The sequence below is a fragment of the Oncorhynchus mykiss genome, chromosome 3 (genome assembly GCF_013265735.2).
Source record: "Oncorhynchus mykiss isolate Arlee chromosome 3, USDA_OmykA_1.1, whole genome shotgun sequence".
In the NCBI taxonomy this organism is placed as follows: domain Eukaryota; kingdom Metazoa; phylum Chordata; class Actinopteri; order Salmoniformes; family Salmonidae; genus Oncorhynchus; species Oncorhynchus mykiss.
The window spans coordinates 84,402,363-84,426,442 of NC_048567.1; the positions used below are offsets into that span (position 1 = coordinate 84,402,363).

Below are 24,080 nucleotides of genomic sequence, written 5' to 3' on the forward strand. Positions count from 1 at the left end.
GTCACGCCCTGACCCTTCTACACTTTAATCACACACCACCACTCTACTGTCACACCACCACTCTACTGTCACACCACCACCCTTCTACACGTTAATCACACACCACCACTCTACTGTCAAACCACCACTCTACTGTCACACCACCACCCTTCTACATGTTAATCACACACCACCACTCTACTGTCACACCACCACTCTACTGTCACACCCTGACCCTTCTACACTTTAATCACACACCACCACTCTACTGTCACACCACCACTCTACTGTCACACCCTGACCCTTCTACACGTTAATCACACACCACCACTCTACTGTCACACCACCACTCTACTGTCACACCACCACCCTTCTACATGTTAATCACACACCACCACTCTACTGTCACACCACCACTCTACTGTCACACCACCACTCTACTGTCACGCCCTGACCCTTCTACACTTTAATCACACACCACCACTCTACTGTCACACCACCACTCTACTGTCACACCACCACCCTTCTACACGTTAATCACACACCACCACTCTACTGTCACACCACCACTCTACTGTCACACCACCACCCTTCTACACTTTAATCACACACCACCACTCTACTGTCACGCCCTGACCCTTCTACACGTTAATCACATCACCACCACTCTACTGTCACACCACCACTCTACTGTCACGCCCTGACCCTTCTACACTTTAACCACACCACCCTTCTACACTTTAATCACACCACCCTGCAACGCCTGAGAGAGGTGAGCTTAGAGATGATTTATCACTCTGAGGGTCCCAGACAACATCCCTCATCCCTCTTCCTCTATGACACACATACTAGGACTAAAACCCACACAGAGAGACGAGACCACCAGTCAGTCAGATCCTCCACATATAGAGACAGACCACCAGTCAGTCAGATCCTCCACATATAGAGACAGACCACCAGTCAGTCAGATCCTCCACATATAGAGACAGACCACCAGTCAGTCAGATCTTCCACATATAGAGACACTGTTTCTGACTGCTTTCAGCTCCTGGCCTTTACCCCAGCTGGTTTCCTGTTTCGGAATCACACACTACACAGTATCATGAAGCCAGCAGCCACACCTCCCTGTCATGGAGCTAACTTCTGAATCACACTACAGGTCCCACAATGCAGTGTATCATGAAGCCAGCAGCCATACCTCCCTGTCATGGAGCTAACTTCTGAAACATACTACAGGTCCCACAATGCAGTGTATCATGAAGCTAAGACTGGCTAGACAACTGGGTGAGAGGCAACTGGCCAAAGCGTGTACCTGTAACAGACCTGTAGCTATACAATGTATACGTACTGAACTCAGAGAATATCCCGTTGTTGTTTACTACTGTACATGACTAACTCTGACCCAGACACAGGAACACAGTATTTATGGCTGCTGGGGAAGGTTTGACTTAAGGAAGAGAGACATTATCCTGTGATAGTGTCCCTGTCCCAGCTGGGTCGTCAGGAAGAGAGACATTATCCTGTGATAGTGTCCCTGACCCAGCTGGGTTGTCAGGAAGAGATACATTATCCCGTGATAGTGTCCCTGTCCCAGCTGGGTTGTCAGACAGAGAGACATTATCCTGTGATGGTGTCCCTGTCCCAGCTGGGTTGTCAGACTGAAGCTTGTGTAACTGTCCCTATTCTTCTTCCTTCTCGGTAACCTATCACCCTGAAACCCCCCCAGCCCGAGGTCCTTGTTCTTCTCCCTTCTCGGTAACCTATCACCCTGAAACCCCTACAGCCCGAGGTCCTTGTTCTTCTCCCTTCTCGGTAACCTATCACCCTGAAACCCCCCCAGCCCGAGGTTCTTGTTCTTCTCCCTTCTCGGTAACCCCCCAGACCGAGGTTCTTGTTCTTCTCCCTTCTTGGTAACCTATCACCCTGAAACCCCCCCCAGCCCGAGGTCCTTGTTCTTCTCCCTTCTTGGTAACCTATCACCCTGAAACCCACCCAGCCTGAGGTTCTTGTTCTTCTCCCATCTCGGTAACCTATCACCCTGAAACCCCCCCAGCCCGAGGTCCTTGTTCTTCTCCCTTCTTGGTAACCTATCACCCTGAAACCCCCCCAGCCCGAGGTCCTTGTTCTTCTCCCTTCTTGGTAACCTATCACCCTGAAACCCCCCCAGCCTGAGGTTCTTGTTCTTCTCCCTTCTCGGTAACCTATCACCCTGAAAACCCCCCCAGCCCGAGGTTCTTGTTCTTCTCCCTTCTCGGTAACCCCCCAGACCGAGGTTCTTGTTCTTCTCCCTTCTTGGTAACCTATCACCCTGAAACCCCCCCAGCCCGAGGTCCTTGTTCTTCTCCCTTCTTGGTAACCTATCACCCTGAAACCCCCCCAGCCTGAGGTTCTTGTTCTTCTCCCATCTCGGTAACCTATCACCCTGAAACCCCCCCAGCCCGAGGTCCTTGTTCTTCTCCCTTCTTGGTAACCTATCATCCTGAAACCCCCCCAGCCCGAGGTCCTTGTTCTTCTCCCTTCTTGGTAACCTATCATCCTGAAACCCCCTCAGCCCGAGCCGCACACATTACAGGTAGCAGAGTACACTCTGTGACGGTGTGTGTGTGTGTGTGTGTGTGACGCGTCGTCAGGGCCAGCGTACCTTAGTCTTCCCCAACTGCCAGTCTCTCTTGGCAGGGTCGTATGACATCAGCAGCTCTGTACACCTCCCTCTCGGGTCATCTGTCGGACAGTTGTCTTTCATCATGTACCTGCACAGAGAACACAGACACAGATCAGGCCAGAGAACAAACACACACACATCCCAGCTAGCATATTTGGTTCCTCGGAAGTTGTGGGAACGTATGTTTTTTGTTTCACATTGGTTGTGGGAATGGAGCCATAAGTTTCCTGACCGGTAAAACTGAAAGTGAAAGGTTGCCTGTTCTGGGAACGTTTATTTATAAGTTGCAGGGACGTTCTGAGGGGTTCTACTCTGGTTCCTTGAATGTTTTCCAGGGAGGTTCTGAGGGGTTCTACTCTGGTTCCTTGAATGTTTTCCAGGGAGGTTCTGAGGGGTTCTACTCTGGTTCCTTGAATGTTTTCCAGGGAGGTTCTGAGGGGTTCTACTCTGGTTCCTTGAATATTTTCCTGGCAGGTTCTATTAACGCTCTGAGAATGGAAATGACAGGTAACTTATGCGTAGATATTGTATTCTAGTCATGGTTCATCCTGTGAATTATGGCGCCGGAGGAGGTGTCTGCTGTTTAACGATCCCCTAACCAATTGTGTGTGTTTTTCTGCGTTATTTGTAACTTATTGTACATAATGTTTCTGCCACCGTGTCTTATGACCGAAAAGAGCTTCTAGATATCAGGACAGCGATTTCACACTTGTACTTTTTCTTTAACAAGTCCGGACGGAAAGGATTTACTTCAGATGCCCGATAAGGGCTCTCATCCCCGTCATTCGCAGGAGAAAGAGACGGAGATATCGGGGACGAAGGTCTGGGTGCCTTGTAAGGAGCCGACAGCGAGCGGGTAATCTGCCTTTACCATCAGTCCTATTAGCCAACGTACAATCAATGGAAAATAAAATAGACCAACTACGATAGCGTATACACTACCATTCAAAAGTTTGGAGTCACTTAAAAATGTCCTGGTTTTTTAAAGAAAAGCACATTTTTTGTCCATTAAAATAACACCAAATTGATCCGAAATACAGTTTAGACATTGTTAATGTTGTAAATGACTATTGTAGCTGGAAACGTCTGATTTTTAATGGAATATCTACATAGGCCCATTATCAGCAACCATCACTCCTGTGTTCCAATGGCACGTTGTGTTAGCTAATCCAAGTTTATCATTTTAAAAGGCTAAATGATCATTAGAAAACCCTTTTACAATTATGTTAGCACAGCTGAAAACTGCTATTCTGATTAAAGAAGCAATAAAACTGGCCTTTAGACTAGCTGAGTATCTGTATTACTTTAGTAATGTTGACATACTGCTTTACCCATGTCATATGTGTATACTGTATTCTACTCTACGGTATTTACCCATCTCATATGTGTATACTGTATTATACTCTACGGTATTTACCCATCTCATATGTGTATACTGTATTCTACTCTACGGTATTTACCCATCTCATATGTGTATACTGTATTCTACTCTACGGTATTTTAGTCAATGCCACGCCGACATGCTCAATCTAATATTTATATATTTCTTAATTCCATCCTTTACTTTTAGATTTGTGTGTATTGTTGTGAATTGTTAGATATTACTGCACTGTTGGAGCTAGGAACACAAGAATTTAGTTAGATACTACTGTACTGTTGGAGCTAGGAACACACGCATTTAGTTAGATATTACTGCACTGTTGGAGCTAGGAACACAAGCATTTAGTTAGATATTACTGCACTGTTGGAGCTAGGAACACAAGCATTTAGTTAGATATTACTGTTGGAGCTAGGAACACAAGCATTTAGTTAGATATTACTGTTGGAGCTAGGAACACAAGCATTTAGTTAGATATTACTGCACTGTTGGAGCTAGGAACACACGCATTTAGTTAGATATTACTGCACTGTTGGAGCTAGGAACACACGCATTTAGTTAGATATTACTGCACTGTTGGAGCTAGGAACACAAGCATTTAGTTAGATATTACTGCACTGTTGGAGCTAGGAACACAAGCATTTAGTTAGATATTACTGTTGGAGCTAGGAACACAAGCATTTTGCTACACCTGCAATAACATCTGCTAACCATGTGTATGTGACCATTAACATCTGCTAACCATGTGTATGTGACCATTAACATCTGCTAACCATGTGTATGTGACCAATAACATCTGCTAAATATGTGTATGGACCAATAACATCTGCTAAATATGTGTATGGACCAATAACATCTGCTAAATATGTGTATGGACCAATAACATCTGTTAAATATGTGTATGGACCAATAACATCTGTTAAATATGTGTATGGACCAATAACATCTGTTAAATATGTGTATGGACCAATAACATCTGCTAAATATGTGTATGGACCAATAACATCTGCTAAATATGTGTATGGACCAATAACATCTGCTAAATATGTGTATGTGACCAATAACATCTGCTAAATATGTGTATGTGACCAATAACATCTGCTAAATATGTGTATGTGACCAATAACATCTGATAAATATGTGTATGTGACCAATAACATCTGTTAAATATGGACCAATAACATCTGTTAAATATGGACCAATAACATCTGTTAAATATGTGCATGGACCAATAACATCTGTTAAATATGGACCAATAACATCTGTTAAATATGTGCATGGACCAATAACATCTGTTAAATATGGACCAATAACATCTGTTAAATATGTGTATGGACCAATAACATCTGTTAAATATGGACCAATAACATCTGTTAAATATGTGTATGGATCAATAACATCTGTTAAATATGTGTATGGACCAATAACATCTGTTAAATATGTGTATGGACCAATAACATCTGTTAAATATGGACCAATAACATCTGCTAAATATGTGTATGGACCAATAACATCTGTTAAATATGTGTATGGACCAATAACATCTGTTAAATATGGACCAATAACATCTGCTAAATATGGACCAATAACATCTGTTAAATATGTGTATGGACCAATAACATCTGTTAAATATGGACCAATAACATCTGTTAAATATGTGTATGGACCAATAACATCTGTTAAATATGGACCAATAACATCTGCTAAATATGGACCAATAACATCTGTTAAATATGTGTATGGACCAATAACATCTGTTAAATATGGACCAATAACATCTGTTAAATATGTGTATGGACCAATAACATCTGTTAAATATGTGTATGGACCAATAACATCTGTTAAATATGGACCAATAACATCTGATAAATATGTGACCAATAACATCTGTTAAATATGGACCAATAACATCTGTTAAATATGGACCAATAACATCTGTTAAATATGTGTATGGACCAATAACATCTGTTAAATATGTGTATGGACCAATAACATCTGTTAAATATGTGTATGGACCAATAACATCTGTTAAATATGTGTATGGACCAATAACATCTGTTAAATATGTGTATGGACCAATAACATCTGTTAAATATGGACCAATAACATCTGTTAAATATGTGACCAATAACATCTGTTAAATATGTGTATGTGACCAATAACATCTGCTAAATATGTGTATGGACCAATAACATCTGCTAAATATGTGTATGGACCAATAACATCTGTTAAATATGGACCAATAACATCTGTTAAATATGTGTATGTGACCAATAACATCTGCTAAATATGTGTATGGACCAATAACATCTGTTAAATATGTGTATGGACCAATAACATCTGTTAAATATGGACCAATAACATCTGTTAAATATGTGACCAATAACATCTGCTAAATATGTGTATGGACCAATAACATCTGCTAAATATGTGTATGGACCAATAACATCTGTTAAATATGTCTACGTGATCAATAACATCTGTTAAATCAGTGTATGGACCAATAACATCTGCTAAATATGTGTATGGACCAATAACATCTGTTAAATATGTGTATGGACCAATAACATCTGTTAAATATGTGTATGGACCAATAACATCTGTTAAATATGTGTATGGACCAATAACATCTGTTAAATATGGACCAATAACATCTGTTAAATATGTGTATGGACCAATAACATCTGCTAAATATGTGTATGGACCAATAACATCTGTTAAATATGTGTATGGACCAATAACATCTGTTAAATATGTGTATGGACCAATAACATCTGTTAAATATGTGTATGGACCAATAACATCTGTTAAATATGTGTATGGACCAATAACATCTGTTAAATATGTGTATGGACCAATAACATCTGTTAAATATGTGTATGGACCAATAACATCTGTTAAATATGTGTATGGACCAATAACATCTGTTAAATATGGACCAATAACATCTGTTAAATATGTGTATGTGACCAATAACATCTGTTAAATATGGACCAATAACATCTGTTAAATATGGACCAATAACATCTGTTAAATATGGACCAATAACATCTGTTAAATATGTGTATGGACCAATAACATCTGTTAAATATGTGTATGGACCAATAACATCTGTTAAATATGTGTATGGACCAATAACACCTGTTAAATATGGACCAATAACATCTGTTAAATATGTGTATGGACCAATAACATCTGTTAAATATGGACCAATAACATCTGTTAAATATGTGTATGGACCAATAACATCTGTTAAATATGTGTATGGACCAATAACATCTGTTAAATATGTGTATGGACCAATAACATCTGTTAAATATGGACCAATAACATCTGTTAAATATGTGTATGGATCAATAACATCTGTTAAATATGGACCAATAACATCTGTTAAATATGGACCAATAACATCTGTTAAATATGGACCAATAACATCTGTTAAATATGTGTATGGACCAATAACATCTGTTAAATATGTGCATGGACCAATAACATCTGTTAAATATGTGTATGGACCAATAACATCTGTTAAATATGGACCAATAACATCTGTTAAATATGGACCAATAACATCTGTTAAATATGTGTATGGACCAATAACATCTGTTAAATATGTGTATGGACCAATAACATCTGTTAAATATGTGTATGGACCAATAACATCTGCTAAATATGGACCAATAACATCTGTTAAATATGGACCAATAACATCTGTTAAATATGTGTATGGACCAATAACATCTGTTAAATATGGACCAATAACATCTGTTAAATATGTGTATGGACCAATAACATCTGTTAAATATGTGTATGGACCAATAACATCTGTTAAATATGTCTACGTGATCAATAACATCTGTTAAATATGTGTATGGACCAATAAAATGTGATTTGATCAGTCAGCACACATTTTGATTCTAATGACATTGAAAGAGGAGGGAGCCGACAATCAATGGATAAGGCTGTAAAGTTGCTAAGCAAGCCAGATTGACTAGCGTACGGAGCAATGTTATCTATGTGTGTATGTGACAAATAAAATGTGATTTGATTTGATTAACTACTGTAAAGTTGCTAAACAGGCCAGATTGACTAGCGTACAGAGTAATGTTATCTAGCTACTGCAACGTTGCTAAACAAGCCAGATTGACTAGCGTACGGAGTAATGTTATCTAGCTACTGTAACGTTGCTAAACAAGCCAGATTGACTAGCGTACGGAGTAATGTTATCTAGCTACTGTAACGTTGCTGAACAAGCCAGATTGACTAGCGTACGGAGTAATGTTATCTAGCTACTCTACGTTGCTAAGCAAGCCAAATTGACTAGCGTACGGAGTAATGTTATCTAGCTACTGTAACGTTGCTAAGCAGGCCAGATTGACTAGCGTACGGAGTAATGTTATCTAGCTACTGTAACGTTGCTAAACAAGCCAGATTGACTAGCGTACGGAGTAATGTTATCTAGCTACTGTAACGTTGCTGAACAAGCCAGATTGACTAGCGTACGGAGTAATGTTATCTAGCTACTCTACGTTGCTAAGCAAGCCAAATTGACTAGCGTACGGAGTAATGTTATCTAGCTACTGTAACGTTGCTAAGCAGGCCAGATTGACTAGCGTACGGAGTAATGTTATCTAGCTACTGTAACGTTGCTAAACAAGCCAGATTGACTAGCGTACGGAGTAATGTTATCTAGCTACTGTAACGTTGCTAAACAAGCCAGATTGACTAGCGTACGGAGTAACGTTATCTAGCTACTGTAACATTGCTAAACAAGCCAGATTGACTAGCGTACGGAGTAATGTTATCTAGCTACTGTAACGTTGCTAAACAAGCCAGATTGACTAGCGTACGGAGTAACGTTATCTAGCTACTGTAACATTGCTAAACAAGCCAGATTGACTAGCGTACGGAGTAATGTTATCTAGCTACTGTAACGTTGCTAAACAAGCCAGATTGACTAGCGTACGGAGTAACGTTATCTAGCTACTGTAACATTGCTAAACAAGCCAGATTGACTAGCGTACGGAGTAACGTTTGCTAACATTAATGTTAGATGAGCAAAGCCCATTGCATGTATGATACTTTATCAGTGAGGCAGTATCCCAAAGTTTGGTGTTGACTATGAACTTTACTAAGCTAGCTAGCTAGCTGTGCTTTGTGGAAGAATATGGGCGATATTGTCAACATTGAGTCGGTGCTCCATACAGCTAATGTTACAGCCTTGTTACTAGCAGAGCACAAACAAATAAGCACAAATGAGATAGTGAACGTCCTTGGCTGCTATTGTCATTTTGATTACATGCAAGTATCAAGGCCAACAGTTTACACAGATGACTTCAGCCATGTTAAGACCTTCCACGGCAAAATATATAGCTAGCTTCCTTTGCTTGTAGCTTGCCTCTCATCTGACTGGTGTTAGCTAGCTACTAGCGCTGTTGCTGTTGCTGCACAACCCAAGTGATTTGGTCCAGTATTAGAGCTCTGAGATTCGGCTGAAAAGCAGCACGTCGTTGGATCTTAACGGACAGAAATTAGCATGTGAGAGTGATAAATTATACATTTAATAAACACTGTTGCACCTACAAACTTAGTCAATCAGACCGTTGTTAAGTCCAATGGTCACTTTATGTACACCATAGTCTCGTTTTAATCATTGCTTCTAGAATTTGAGCGCAGAAAATACTAATAAGTGCTCACAAATACTCCAAAACCAAAATACACAATATCATAAAGTGGGTACAAAACCGGTCGCAGAACAACACTAACTAGAATTAGAACTGCCAGAACATAACTACACATCACATCCAATCACCCACAAGGACACGAGGGGAAACAGAGGGTTAAATACACAACATGTCATTGATGGGATTGGAACCAGGTGTGAAGAAAGACAAGACAAAACCAATGGAAAATGGATCAGCGATGGCTAGAAGGTCGGTGACGTCGACCGCCGAACAAGGAGAGGGCCCGACTTCGGCGGAAATCGTAACAGCCATTCTATTGTGGGGGCGATACATAACATTTAGATATATTTATATACCGAACACGCTCTAATATTTCAGACATTTTTTTTAGTTTTTGAATGATGTGTGTTATGTTATTGTTTATTACTGTACTGTTGGAGCTAGAAACATAAGCATTCCACTGCACGCGTGATAACATATTCAAATCTGTGGATGCGACCAATAAACTTTGTAAGAGCCGCTTTGTAAGAGCTATTAGTTTTACAGTCTATTGATAGTAATACATATGTTATTTTACACTCAGAAGACAGTATGGTACAGTGTCAGTGTGTAGGCCCAAGATACTGTAGTGTCAGTGTGTAGGCCCAAGATACTGTAGTGTCAGTGTGTAGGCCCAAGATACTGTAGTGTCAGTGTGTAGGCCCAAGATACTGTAGTGTCAGTGTGTAGGCCCAAGATACTGTAGTGTCAGTGTGTAGGCCCAAGATACTGTAGTGTCAGTGTGTAGGCCCAAGATACTGTAGTGTCAGTGTGTAGGCCCAAGATACTGTAGTGTCAGTGTGTAGGCCCAAGATACTGCAGTGTCAGTGTGTAGGCCCAATATACTGCAGTGTCAGTGTGTAGGCCCAAGATACTGTAGTGTCAGTGTGTAGGCCCAAGATAATGTAGTGTCAGTGTGTAGGCCCAAGATACTGTAGTGTCAGTGTGTAGGCCCAAGATACTGTAGTGTCAGTGTGTAGGCCCAAGATACTGTAGTGTCAGTGTGTAGACCCAAGATACTGTAGTGTCAGTGTGTAGACCCAAGATACTGTAGTGTCAGTGTGTAGGCCCAAGATACTGTAGTGTCAGTGTGTAGGCCCAAGATACTGTAGTGTCAGTGTGTAGGCCCAAGATAATGTAGTGTCAGTGTGTAGGCCCAAGATACTGTAGTGTCAGTGTGTAGGCCCAAGATACTGTAGTGTCAGTGTGTAGGCCCAAGATACTGTAGTGTCAGTGTGTAGGCCCAAGATACTGTAGTGTCAGTGTGTAGGCCCAAGATACTGTAGTGTTAGTGTGTAGGCCCAAGATACTGCAGTGTCAGTGTGTAGGCCCAAGATACTGTAGTGTCAGTGTGTAGGCCCAAGATACTGTAGTGTCAGTGTGTAGGCCCAAGATACTGTAGTGTCAGTGTGTAGACCCAAGATACTGTAGTGTCAGTGTGTAGACCCAAGATACTGTAGTGTCAGTGTGTAGACCCAAGATACTGTAGTGTCAGTGTGTAGACCCAAGATACTGTAGTGTCAGTGTGTAGGCCCAAGATACTGTAGTGTCAGTGTGTAGGCCCAAGATACTGTAGTGTCAGTGTGTAGGCCCAAGATACTGTAGTGTCAGTGTGTAGGCCCAAGATAATGTAGGGTCAGTGTGTAGGCCCAAGATACTGTAGTGTCAGTGTGTAGGCCCAAGATACTGTAGTGTCAGTGTGTAGGCCCAAGATACTGTAGTGTCAGTGTGTAGGCCCAAGATACTGTAGTGTCAGTGTGTAGGCCCAAGATACTGTAGTGTCAGTGTGTAGGCCCAAGATTCTGTAGTGTCAGTGTGTAGGCCCAAGATACTGTAGTGTCAGTGTGTAGACCCAATATACTGTAGTGTCAGTGTGTAGACCCAAGATACTGTAGTGTCAGTGTGTAGACCCAAGATACTGTAGTGTCAGTGTGTAGGCCCAAGATACTGTAGTGTCAGTGTGTAGGCCCAAGATACTGTAGTGTCAGTGTGTAGGCCCAAGATACTGTAGTGTCAGTGTGTAGGCCCAAGATGCTGTATGTTTTCTGTATCTTCTAGTTATTACTGTCTGTAGGCTGACCTGCTGTAGAAGTCTGTAAAGGTCCTGCGGACAGGGAACCCAGCCCTGCGGATCTTCACGGTCTCCAACATCCCAGAATACCTCAGCTGGTTCAGGACCACTTCTGGGTCAAACATGTTGGCGTTCTGAGAAGTAAAAAAACAACAATGCCATGTGTCAGGTGACATAAGCAGGCTGTCACCAAGGTGACACGACAAAATGCTGACTACACTGGTACTCATTTATACCAGCTGCCAGCACCTTGTGATGTTAGCACCACTTGTAGCTTCAAGGAAGAGGGATTGGTAGAAGACAAGAGAGGGGACAAGGAAGAGGGATTGGTAGAGGACAAGGGAGGGGACAAGGAAGAGGGATTGGTAGAGGACAAGGGAGGGGACAAGGAAGAGGGATTGGTAGAGGACAAGGGAGGGGACAAGGAAGAGGGATTGGTAGAGGACAAGGGAGGGGACAAGGAAGAGGGATTGGTAGAGGACAAGGGAGGGGACAAGGAAGAGGGATTGGTAGAGGACAAGGGAGGGGACAAGGAGAGGGATTGGTAGAGGACAAGGGAGGGGACAAGGAAGAGGGATTGGTAGAGGACAAGGGAGGGGACAAGGAGAGGGATTGGTTAAAGACAAGGGAAGGGACAAGGAAGAGGGATTGGTAGAGGACAAGGGCGGGGACAAGGGAGAGGGATTGGTAGAGGACAAGGGCGGGGACAAGGGAGAGGGATTGGTAGAGGACAAGGGCGGGGACAAGGAAGAGGGATTGCTGCCATGCTAGGGACAGGGACAGGGACAAGGAAGAGGGATTGCTGCCATGCCAGGGACAGGGACAAGGACAAGGGAGAGGGATTGCTGCCATGCTAGGGACAGGGACAGGGACAAGGATAAGGGATTGCTGCCATGCCAGGGACAGGGACAGGGACAAGGAAGAGGGATTGCTGCCATGCTAGGGACAGGGACAAGGAAGAGGGATTGCTGCCATGCCAGGGACAGGCGACAAGGTGAGACATGGTAGTGATTGGCACTGGTGACTCTGTGAGAACATGTGCCTCTGAAACAGTAACCTTCTGTAACCCAAACCTCTCAGAGGACAATGAGAACAGTGATCATGCCTTGTTAACCATGAACGCCTTGTGCCAGTTCCAGAAGGAAATGAATCTATTGGCAACGCACTTCATCATGTGTTAAATGTCAATAGGAAAGTTGTTTTGTTTTCCACTGCGGAGACATAGTGGAACCAGTTCTACAGCCCCTCGCTGACCTCTCTTCTCTCCCTCCACAGCAGCAGTCAGCAGGTCAGTAGTGCAACAATGGCCCACACACAACCAACTGCAGCTGTGGCGGGCCAACCCTAACCCCTCATCTCTGACCTGGGCTGGAAGAATGTTCTGGCAGAGGGGCGTTGTTACAGAGGCACAAAGAGAGCCCTCACGGACCCATGGAAGGCCCCGGAACACTCAACACACTCAGAGCCCTCACGGCCCATCGAAGGCCCCGGAACACGCAACACACTCAGAGCCCTCACGGACCCATGGAAGGCCCCGGAACACTCAACACACTCAGAGCCCTCACGGACCCATGGAAGGCCCCGGAACACTCAACACACTCAGAGCCCTCACGGACCCATGGAAGTGCCCGGAACACTCAGTACACTCAGAGCCCTCACGGACCCATGGAAGGCCCCGGAACACGCAACACACTCAGAGCCCTCACGGACCCATGGAAGTGCCCGGAACACTCAGCACACTCAGAGCCCTCACGGACCCATGGAAGGCCCCGGAACACTCAAGACATTCGGAGCTCTATTCAATCAGCCGACATCCGCATAGAGGTTGTTTTGGCGTGTCAGAGGTGGAACTGAGTTAGAGCTGTCAGATCTACAAGTGGCTCCTGGCATTATACCTAAAGCAGACATTGCCATTCTATACAGTGCCTTTGGAAAGTATTCAGACCCCTTGACTTTTTCCATATTTTGTTACGTTACAGACTTATTCTAAAATGGATTAAATAAAATGGTTAGCAATCTACACACAATACCCCCTAATGAAAAAGGAAAAACAGGTTTTGAGAAATTTTAGCAAATGTATCAAAAATAAAAAACAGAAATACCTTATTTACATAAGTATTCAGACCCTTTGCTATGAGACTCAAAATTGAGCTCAGGTGCATCCTGTTTCCATTGATCATCCTTGAGATGTTTCTACAACTTGATTGGAGTCCACCTGTGGTAAATTCAATTGATTGGACATCATTTGGAAAGGCACACACCTGTCTATATAAGGTTCCACAGTTGACAGTGCATGTCAGAGCAAAAACCAAGCCATGAGGTCAAAAGATTTGTCCGTAGAGCTCTGAGACAGGATTGTGTTGAGGCACAGATCTAGGGAAAGTTACCAAAACATTTCTGCAGCATTGAAGGTCCCCAAGAACCCAGTGGCCTCCATCAATCTTAAATGGAAGAAGTTTGGAACCACAAAGATCCTTCCTAGAGCTGGCCGCCCGGCGAAACTGAGCAATCGGGGAGAAGGGCCATGGTCAGGGAGGTGACTAACAATCCAATGGTCACTCTGACAGAGTTCCTCTGTGGAGATGGGAGAACCTTCCAGAAGGACAACCATCTCTGTAGCACCCCACCAATCAGGCCTTTATGGTAGAGTGGCCAGATGGAAGCCACTCCTCAGTAAAAGGTACATGACAGCCCGCTTGGAGTTTGCCAAAAGGCACCTACCGATCAAATCAAATCAAATGTATTTATATAGCCCTTCTTACATCAGCCCTAGATCCTCTGGTCTGATGAAACCAAGATTGAACTATTTGGCCTGAATGCCAAGCGTCACGTCTAGAGGAAACCTGGCATCATCCTTACGGTGAAGCATGGTGGTGGCAACATCATGTTGTGGGGTATGTTTGTCAGCAGCAGGGACTGGGAGATTAGTCAGGATCGAGGCAAAGATTAATGGAGCAAAGTACGGAGCGATCCTTGATGAAAACCTTCTCCAGAGTGCTAAGAACCTCAAACTGGGGCGAAGGATTACCTTCCAACAGGACAACGACCTTGTTCATGTTGGGTTAAAAACTGAATGACCCACCTTGTCCATGTTGGGGTGAATACTGAATGACCCACCTTGTTCATGTTGGGGTGAGTACTGAATGACCCACCTTGTCCATGTTGGGGTGAATACTGAACGACCCACCTTGTTCATGTTGTGGTGAGTACTGAATGACCCACCTTGTCCATGTTGTGGTGAATACTGAATGACCCACCTTGTTCATGTTGTGGTGAATACTGAATGACCCACCTTGTACATGTTGTGGTGAATACTGAATGACCCACCTTGTTCATGTTGTGGTGAATACTGAATGACCCACCTTGTTCATGTTGGGTTTGATGCAGCGCACAAAGAAAGGGTTGGAGGCACTCAGAGTGTTCATCAAGGAATGGAGAGAGTCCTGCAGAAACACAACAACACATCTAGCTGGATACGGATCAGAAACATAACAACACATCTAGATACGGGATCAGAAACACAACAACACATCTAGCTGGATACGGATCAGAAACATAACAACACATCTAGATACGGGATCAGAAACACAACAACACATCTAGCTGGATACGGATCAGAAACATAACAACACATCTAGCTGGATACGGGATCAGAAACACAACAACACATCTAGATACGGGATCAGAAACACAACAACACATCTAGATACGGGATCAGAAACACAACAACACATCTAGATACGGGATCATAAACACAACAACACATCTAGATACGGGATCAGAAACACAACAACACATCTAGATACGGGATCAGAAACACAACAACATATCTAGATACGGGATCAGAAACACAACAACACATCTAGATACGGGATCAGAAACACAACAACACATCTAGATACGGGATCAGAAACACAACAACACATCTAGATACGGGATCAGAAACACAACAACACATCTAGATACGGGATCAGAAACACAACAACACATCTAGATACGGGATCAGAAACACAACAACACATCTAGATACGGGATCAGAAACACAACAACACATCTAGATACGGGATCAGAAACACAACAACACATCTAGATACGGGATCAGAAACACAAGTCAAGACAATACCTATCATATAATAGACTACTCCAGGGGAAGTCAAGACAATACCTATCACATAATAGCCAAGAGGATTCCATCAGGCTGAATAGTAAAGGATAAAGGTTAATATAGCATGTGGGTGACTAGAGGTCATCCCTGAACTGAGAGCTGACGGTGGGTTAGGGTTAGAGGTCAGGGGTCATGAATAGTGGTCCTCACCCTGAACTGAGAGCTGACGGTGGGTTTGGGTTAGAGGTCAGGGGTCATGAATAGTGGTCCTCACCCTGAACTGAGAGCTGACGGTGGGTTAAGGGTCAGGGGTCATGAATAGTGGTCCTCACCCTGAACTGAGAGCTGACGATGGGTTAGGGGTCAGGGGTCAGGGGTCATGAATAGTGGTCCTCACCCTGAACTGAGAGCTGACGGTTGGTTAGGGGTTAGGGGTCATGAACAGTGGTCCTCACCCTGAACTGAGAGCTGACGGTGGGTTAGAGGTCAGGGGTCATGAACAGTGGTCCTCACCCTGAACTGAGAGCTGACGGTGGGTTTGGGTTAGAGGTCAGGGGTCATGAATAGTGGTCCTCACCCTGAACTGAGAGCTGACGGTGGGTTTGGGTTAGAGGTCAGGGGTCATGAATAGTGGTCCTCACCCTGAACTGAGAGCTGACGGTGGGTTAAGGGTCAGGGGTCATGAATAGTGGTCCTCACCCTGAACTGAGAGCTGACGATGGGTTAGGGGTCAGGGGTCAGGGGTCATGAATAGTGGTCCTCACCCTGAACTGAGAGCTGACGGTTGGTTAGGGGTTAGGGGTCATGAACAGTGGTCCTCACCCTGAACTGAGAGCTGACGGTGGGTTAGAGGTCAGGGGTCATGAACAGTGGTCCTCACCCTGAACTGAGAGCTGACGGTGGGTTAAGGGTCAGGGGTCATGAACAGTGGTCTTCACCCTGAACTGAGAGCTGACGGTGGGTTAGAGGTCAGGGGTCATGAACAGTGGTCCTCACCCTGAACTGAGAGCTGACGATGGGTTAGGGGTCAGGGGTCATGAATAGTGGTCCTCACCCTGAACTGAGAGCTGACGGTGGGTTTGGGTTAGAGGTCAGGGGTCATGAATAGTGGTCCTCACCCTGAACTGAGAGCTGACGGTTGGTTAGGGGTCAGGGGTCATGAACAGTGGTCCTTACCCTGAACTGAGAGCTGACGGTGGGTTAGAGGTCAGGGGTCATGAACAGTGGTCCTCACCCTGAACTGAGAGCTGACGGTGGGTTAAGGGTCAGGGGTCATGAACAGTGGTCTTCACCCTGAACTGAGAGCTGACGGTGGGTTAGAGGTCAGGGGTCATGAACAGTGGTCCTCACCCTGAACTGAGAGCTGACGGTTGGTTAGGGGTCAGGGGTCATGAACAGTGGTCCTCACCCTGAACTGAGAGCTGACGGTGGGTTAGAGGTCAGGGGTCATGAACAGTGGTCCTCACCCTGAACTGAGAGCTGACGGTGGGTTAGGGTTAGAGGTCAGGGGTCATGAACAGTGAGCCTCACTCTGAACTGAGAGCTGACGGTGGGTTAGGGTTAGAGGTCAGGGGTCATGAACAGTGGTCCTCACCCTGAACTGAGAGCTGATGGTGGGTTAGGGTTAGAGGTCAGGGGTCATGAACAGTGAGCCTCACCCTGAACTGAGAGCTGACGGTGGGTTTGCGTCTGGCCGTCCCCATCTTCAGGGTCTCCTCTCCGTTCCTGCTTCCGACACGCTCAAACAGGTCATAGATGAAGTCAAGCCTGAAGGACATAAACCACAGTCCTTTACATTAAACAAACAAACTCGTCAAAGGAGGAACTATACGCACAATGTCAACTGCAGAGATTATTCAACTGTTGCAAGCATTTTATGACCAGGGGAAAGGGGGAGACCTAGTCAGTTGTACAACTGAATGCCTTCAACTGAAATGTGTCTTCCTCATTTAACCTGAATCAGAGAGGTACGGGGAGGGGGGGGGCTGCCTTAATCGACGTCCATGTCATCAGTACCCAGAGAGCGGTTGTTCTTGGGGACTGCCAGCTTGGGATTTGAACCAGTGACCTTTCGGTTACTGGCCCAATGCTCTTAGCCAGGGTTTCTCAAACTCAATCCTGGGCCCTCCCCTCCCCTTCGTGCAGATGTTGGTTTCTGTCCCAGCACTACACAGCTGATTCAAACAACCAAAGCTTGATGATGAGTTGGTTATTTGAAATCAGCTGTGTAGTTTTAGGGTACCCAGGGGTGGGGGAAACCCTGGTCTAGACTACCTGCTAACGATCATGGACATCGTGTATACCTGCTGTCTTTAAGCATGTTTAAGATGTCATCTCTGAAGGTGTCTCTGTTCTTCTGGAGGATCCCTCTGACGTCATACAGAACCTGGTCAAAATAAACAGGTAGAGGAGCAGACAGACCAGAGGCATGTCGCCGTACGTTCAGTTAGTACTGTACATTACATTAGCTGTACATGAAGAGAATGATAGCTAGTCTCCTAAAGTCTGTCAAAGCTGTGGCTGAGACTCACTGAGAGAGAAGGGATAGTGTGAACAATGCGGAGAGGACCTGGGGGCAGTGTTAATACTGTCACCTGTTGAGAGTTACTGAGCCCTGGTCTTAACAGGAGAAGATTCCTCACTAGAGTAATGAGGGCACAGAGGGATCAGGGGGGGCAGAGGGATCAGGGGGGGGGCAGTGTTAATACTGTCACCTGTTGAGAGTTACTGAGCCCTGGTCTTAACAGGAGAAGATTCCTCACTAGAGTAATGAGGGCACAGAGGGATCAAGGGGGGCAGTGTTAATACTGTCACCTGTTGAGAGTTACTGAGCCCTGGTCTTAACAGGAGAAGATTCTTCACTAGAGTAATGAGGGGACAGAGGGATCAGGGGGGGGCAGAGGGATCAGGGGGGGGGGGAGAGGGAACAGGGGGGGGCAGAGGGAACAGGGGGGGCAGAGGGATCACTAATCTGGAATAAAGTCTCACTAGATCTGGAATAAGGTCTCACTAGATCTGGAATAAGGTCTCACTAATCTGGAATAAGGTCTCACTATATCTGGAATAAGGTCTCACTAATCTGTAATAAGGTCTCACTATATCTGGAATAAGGTCTCACTATATCTGGAATAAGGTCTCACTATATCTGGAATAAGGTCTCACTATATCTGGAATAAGGTCTCACTATATCTGGAATAAGGTCTCACTAGATCTGGAATAAGGTCTCACTAGATCTGGAATAAGGTCTCACTATATCTGGAATAAGGTATCACTATATCTGGAATAAGGTCTCACTAGATCTGGAATAAGGTCTCACTAGATCTGGAATAAGGTCTCACTATATCTGGAATAAGGTCTCACTATATCTGGAATAAGGTCTCACTATATCTGGAATAAGGTCTCACTATATCTGGAATAAGGTCTCAGCATTGTATTACTATATAAAGTAATCATTATAAAACAGTTAGACTAGATATGTTATAATTTATATTGAATATACTGAAGAATGTGACTCTCTCCTCTGAAGTAGAGGCCTTCCAGATAACAGAGGAGGCAGCAGGGGAGAGGGGTTCTAGGGAGAGGAGGGAGGGACCGGAATCATGGCTCCTACACTGAAGTAGGTGTCAATGAGCCAACCTCCTCTTCTCACCCTCGTCTCCCCCTCTCCGTGCCCTGGTCAATGAAAAGGAAAGAGAATGGGAGGAAAAGGGAGGAGGGGTCCTGGCTCTTTTGACTTCTGACTCATGATTGAACAGGTTATGATGCACCCTCCCCACCCCGACCCCCTAGACTCGTTAGGAGCCCTGTCTCTCTCTCTGGGCCTAGTGGTCCAGCTGTAAGGGTAGACACAGGAAAACCTGGCTCCCTGTAGAGGAAAGGCTGTGCAACCACTGCACCACAGCAGAACCTGAAACAGAGCTGCATTTCCTGACAAAATGTTTAAACAATATAAAACTATTAGAAAGTCATTTCCCCAAATTTTAAACCCTTCAAAGTTTCAAAGACGAGAATAGGCTACCCGTCCTGTTGGGGGAGGACGCAGAGAGCTGTGGGTTGGCAGCGCACTACATTGCTGCCTGCCATAAGATGAGGGACAGTGTCTGACAGACCAATCAACCAGCACACATCCTCTATGTCATCGTTACTACCTCATCCATTGGATGGTTATTTTTACCCTTGATAATAGTTGTTACTAATTGTCTGGTTGACTATTTTGATGAGTAATATTTTAATTATGTTAATATTGTAAATGTATCACTAAATCTCCAAAGTACACTTTGACATTATGTACATTGTTACGTCATGCCAATAAAGTGAATTGAATTGAAAAGTGAGATTGTGAGAGAGAGAGAGCGAGACAGCGAGAGAGAAAGCGAGAGAGCGAGACAGAGAGAGACAGAGAGAGAGAGCGAGACAGAGAGAGACAGAGAGAGAGAAAGCGAGAGAGAGAGCGAGACAGAGAGAGAGAAAGCGAGACAGAGAGAGAGAAAGCGAGAGAGAGAGCGAGACAGAGAGAGAGAAAGCGAGACAGAGAGAGACAGAGAGAGAGAGAGCGAGACAGCGAGAGAGAAAGCGAGAGAGCGAGACAGAGAGAGACAGAGAGAGAAAGCGAGAGAGAGAGCGAGACAGAGAGCGACAGACAGAGAGAGAGAAAGCGAGAGAGAGAGCGAGACAGAGAGAGACAGAGAGAGAGAGCGAGACAGAGAGAGAGAGCGAGACAGAGAGAGAGCGAGATAGAGAGCGAGACAGAGAGAGACAGAGAGAGAGAGAGCGAGACAGAGAGAGACAGAGAGAGCGAGCGAGACAGAGAGAGTGAGAGGGAGAGAAATCAGATGCTCAACACGCTCTGCTCACACCTACTGTAATGGTCCAAGCCTTAAAAAAACTCAGGGGCCATGCTAATTTGGTATAGATCAGACCTAACTCACTCTGTTAAATGAGTCAAAACAGGAATATTTTACATCTGACTAGAAATTCATAAGGAAATTTTCTCAGTGAAAAATGTCCTCCTGTGTGCTACCTATATCCCCCCACTAGAATCCCCATACTTTAATGAAGACAGCTTCTCCATCCTGGATGGGGAAATCAATCATTTCCAGGTCCAGAGACATGTACTAGTCTGTGGCGACTTAAATGCCAGAACCGGACAAGAACCTGACACCCTCAGCACACAGGGGGACAAACACCTACCTGGAGGTGACAGCATTCCCTCCCAAATATGCCCCCCATAGACACAACTATAACAACATAACCAACAAAAACGGGTCACAACTCCTGCAGCTCTGTCGCACGCTGGGTATGTACATAGTCAATAGGCTTCGAGGGGACTCCTATGGTAGGTACACCTATAGCTCATCTCTTGGCAGTAGTACTGTAGACTACATTATCACTGACCTTAATCCAGAGTCTCTCAGAGCGTTCACAGTCAGCCCACTGACACCTCTATCAGATCAAAGCAAAATCACAGTCTACTTGAACATAGCAATTCTCAAATCATGAGGCATCAAAGCCAAAGAAACTCAATAATATTAAGAAATGCTATAGATGGAATGAAAGCAGTGTGGAAACCAACCAAAAACAATTAGACAACAACACATTCAATCCCTTTTAGACAACTTGTCACGGTCGTCCTCCTCTTCGTCTGAAGAGGAGAGGCGAGAAGGATCAGAGGACCAATATGCGGCGTGGTAAGTGTCCATGGCAAATCTTTAATCAAGAAAGACTGAACACTATGCAAAAGAGTAACGAAAACAATAAACCAAATCCGACCGTGAAGCTACAAAAATGAGACCTGTGCAGACACAAGCCACTAACATAGACAATCACCCACAAACAAACAGTGCAACCCAGGCTACCTAAGTATGATTCTCAATCAGAGACAACTAATGACACCTGCCTCTGATTGAGAACCATACTAGGCCGAAAACATAGAAATGCCCCAAAACATAGAAAAACAAACATAGACTGCCCACCCAACTCACGCCCTGACCATACTAAATAAATACAAAACAACGGAAATAAAGGTCAGAACGTGACAGTACCCCCCCCCAAAGGTGCGGACTCCGGCCGCAAAACCTTGACCTATAGGGGAGGGTCTGGGTGGGCGTCTGTCCGCGGTGGCGGCTCTGGCGCGGGATGCGGACCCCACCTCATCATTGTCTTAGTCCGCCTCCGTGGCTTTCTCAGCATGACCACCCCTCTCAATGACCCCACTGGACAGAGGGGCAGCTCGGGACAGAGGGACAGCTGCTCGGGACAGAGAGACAGCTGCTCGGGACAGAGAGGCAGCTGCTCGGGACAGAGAGGCAGCTGCTCGGGACAGAGAGGCAGCTGCTCGGGACAGAGAGGCAGCTGCTCGGGACAGAGGGGCAGCTGCTCTGGGCAGAGGGGCTCCGGCAGCGGCGCCGGACAGGCGGGGGGCTCCGGCAGCGGCGCCGGACAGGCGGGGGGCTCCGGCAGCGGCGCCGGACAGGCGGGGGGCTCCGGCAGCGGCGCCGGACAGGCGGGGGGCTCCGGCAGCGGCGCCGGACAGGCGGGGGGCTCCGGCAGAGGCGCCGGACAGGCGGGAGGCTCCGGCAGAGGCGCCGGACAGGCGGGAGGCTCCGGCAGAGGCGCCGGACAGGCGGGAGGCTCCGGCAGAGGCGCCGGACAGGCGGGAGGCTCCGGCAGAGGCGCCGGACAGGCGGGAGGCTCCGGCAGAGGCGCCGGACAGGCGGGAGACTCCGGCAGAGGCGCCGGACAGGCGGGAGACTCCGGCAGAGGCGCCGGACAGGCGGGAGACTCCGGCAGAGGCGCCGGACAGGCGGGAGACTCCGGCAGAGGCGCCGGACAGGCGGGAGACTCCGGCAGAGGCGCCGGACAGGCGGGAGACTCCGGCAGCGGCGCCGGACAGGCGGGAGGCTCCGGCAGAGGCGCCGGACAGGCGGGAGGCTCCGGCAGCGGCGCCGGACAGACAGGACCACCTGCAGGGAGGAGACAGAGAGACAGCCTGGTGCGTGGGGCTGCCACAGGAACCACCAGGCTGGGAAGACCTTCAGGAGGCTTGGGGTTAAGAGGAGGCACCTGAAAGACCGGGCTGTGGGGGAGCACTGGAGCTCTGGTGCACAACCTTGGCACCACTTCCCCAGGCTGGATAACCACTCTAGCCCGGACCGTCCAGAGTGCAGGCACAGGTTGAACCGGGCTGTGGGTAAGCACGGGAGATCTAGTGCTTACTACACGCACCTCTCCCTTCGGCTCCATTCCCACATTCGCCCGGCACGAGCGGAGCGCGGGCAGAGGACGCACTGCACCCTCCCAGCGCCCCGGAGACACAGCACGCAGAGCCGGCGCAGGATACCCTGGGCCAAAACTGCGTACCGGCGACCAGACCCGCTGAGCAGGCACCATACGCCCTGGCTCGATGCCCGCACTCGCATGACACTCTCGGGGGGCTGTCCTATAGCGCACCGGGCTATGGACACGTACTGGCGACACCGTGCGCTTAACCGCATAACACGGTGCCTGCCCAGTATCTCGCTGCTTATAATAAGCACGAGGAGTGAGCGCAGGTCTGCTACCTGGCTTAGCTCCACCCCTCGTGTGCCCCCCCCAAAAAAATTTTTGGGGCTGTCTCTCGTACCTGTCGCACTGCCGTGCTGCCTCCTCATATCGCCGCCGCTCAGCTCTCGCTGCCTCCAGCTCTGCTTTGGGGCGGCGATATTCCCCAGCCTGTGCCCAGGGTCCCTCTCCGTTCAGTATCTCCTCCCAAGTCCAGGAGTCCTGTGATACCGGCCGCTGTTGTTGTTGCTGCTGCTGCTGTCGTCGCTGTTTTCTACCACGCCGCTTGGTCCTTGGTTGGTGGGTGATTCTGTCACGGTCGTCCTCCTCTTCGTCTGAAGAGGAGAGGCGAGAAGGATCAGAGGACCAATATGCGGCGTGGTAAGTGTCCATGGCAAATCTTTAATCAAGAAAGACTGAACACTATGCAAAAGAGTAACGAAAACAATAAACCAAATCCGACCGTGAAGCTACAAAAATGAGACCTGTGCAGACACAAGCCACTAACATAGACAATCACCCACAAACAAACAGTGCAACCCAGGCTACCTAAGTATGATTCTCAATCAGAGACAACTAATGACACCTGCCTCTGATTGAGAACCATACTAGGCCGAAAACAT

The 24,080-nt window shown here is 46.3% G+C and overlaps 1 protein-coding gene across 2 annotated transcripts in view; it reads right to left on the bottom strand.

Annotated features, from left to right (window-relative positions):
• LOC110516739 (unconventional myosin-X-like) overlaps positions 1 to 24,080 on the bottom strand; it is a 311,555-nt gene that overhangs the window by 89,648 nt on the left and 197,827 nt on the right. For both annotated transcript variants that reach the window (XR_005051402.1, XM_036975363.1), the window contains exons 16-20: positions 18,222 to 18,304; positions 17,577 to 17,685; positions 15,176 to 15,256; positions 11,823 to 11,947; positions 2,621 to 2,729 (exon numbers count right to left, since the gene is read on the bottom strand). Coding sequence is in view for 1 of the 2 variants with exons in the window: in XM_036975363.1 (XP_036831258.1) it covers positions 2,621 to 2,729; positions 11,823 to 11,947; positions 15,176 to 15,256; positions 17,577 to 17,685; positions 18,222 to 18,304 (507 nt within the window). In the remaining variant the exon portion in view is untranslated. The remainder of the gene's footprint in view (positions 1 to 2,620; positions 2,730 to 11,822; positions 11,948 to 15,175; positions 15,257 to 17,576; positions 17,686 to 18,221; positions 18,305 to 24,080) is intronic.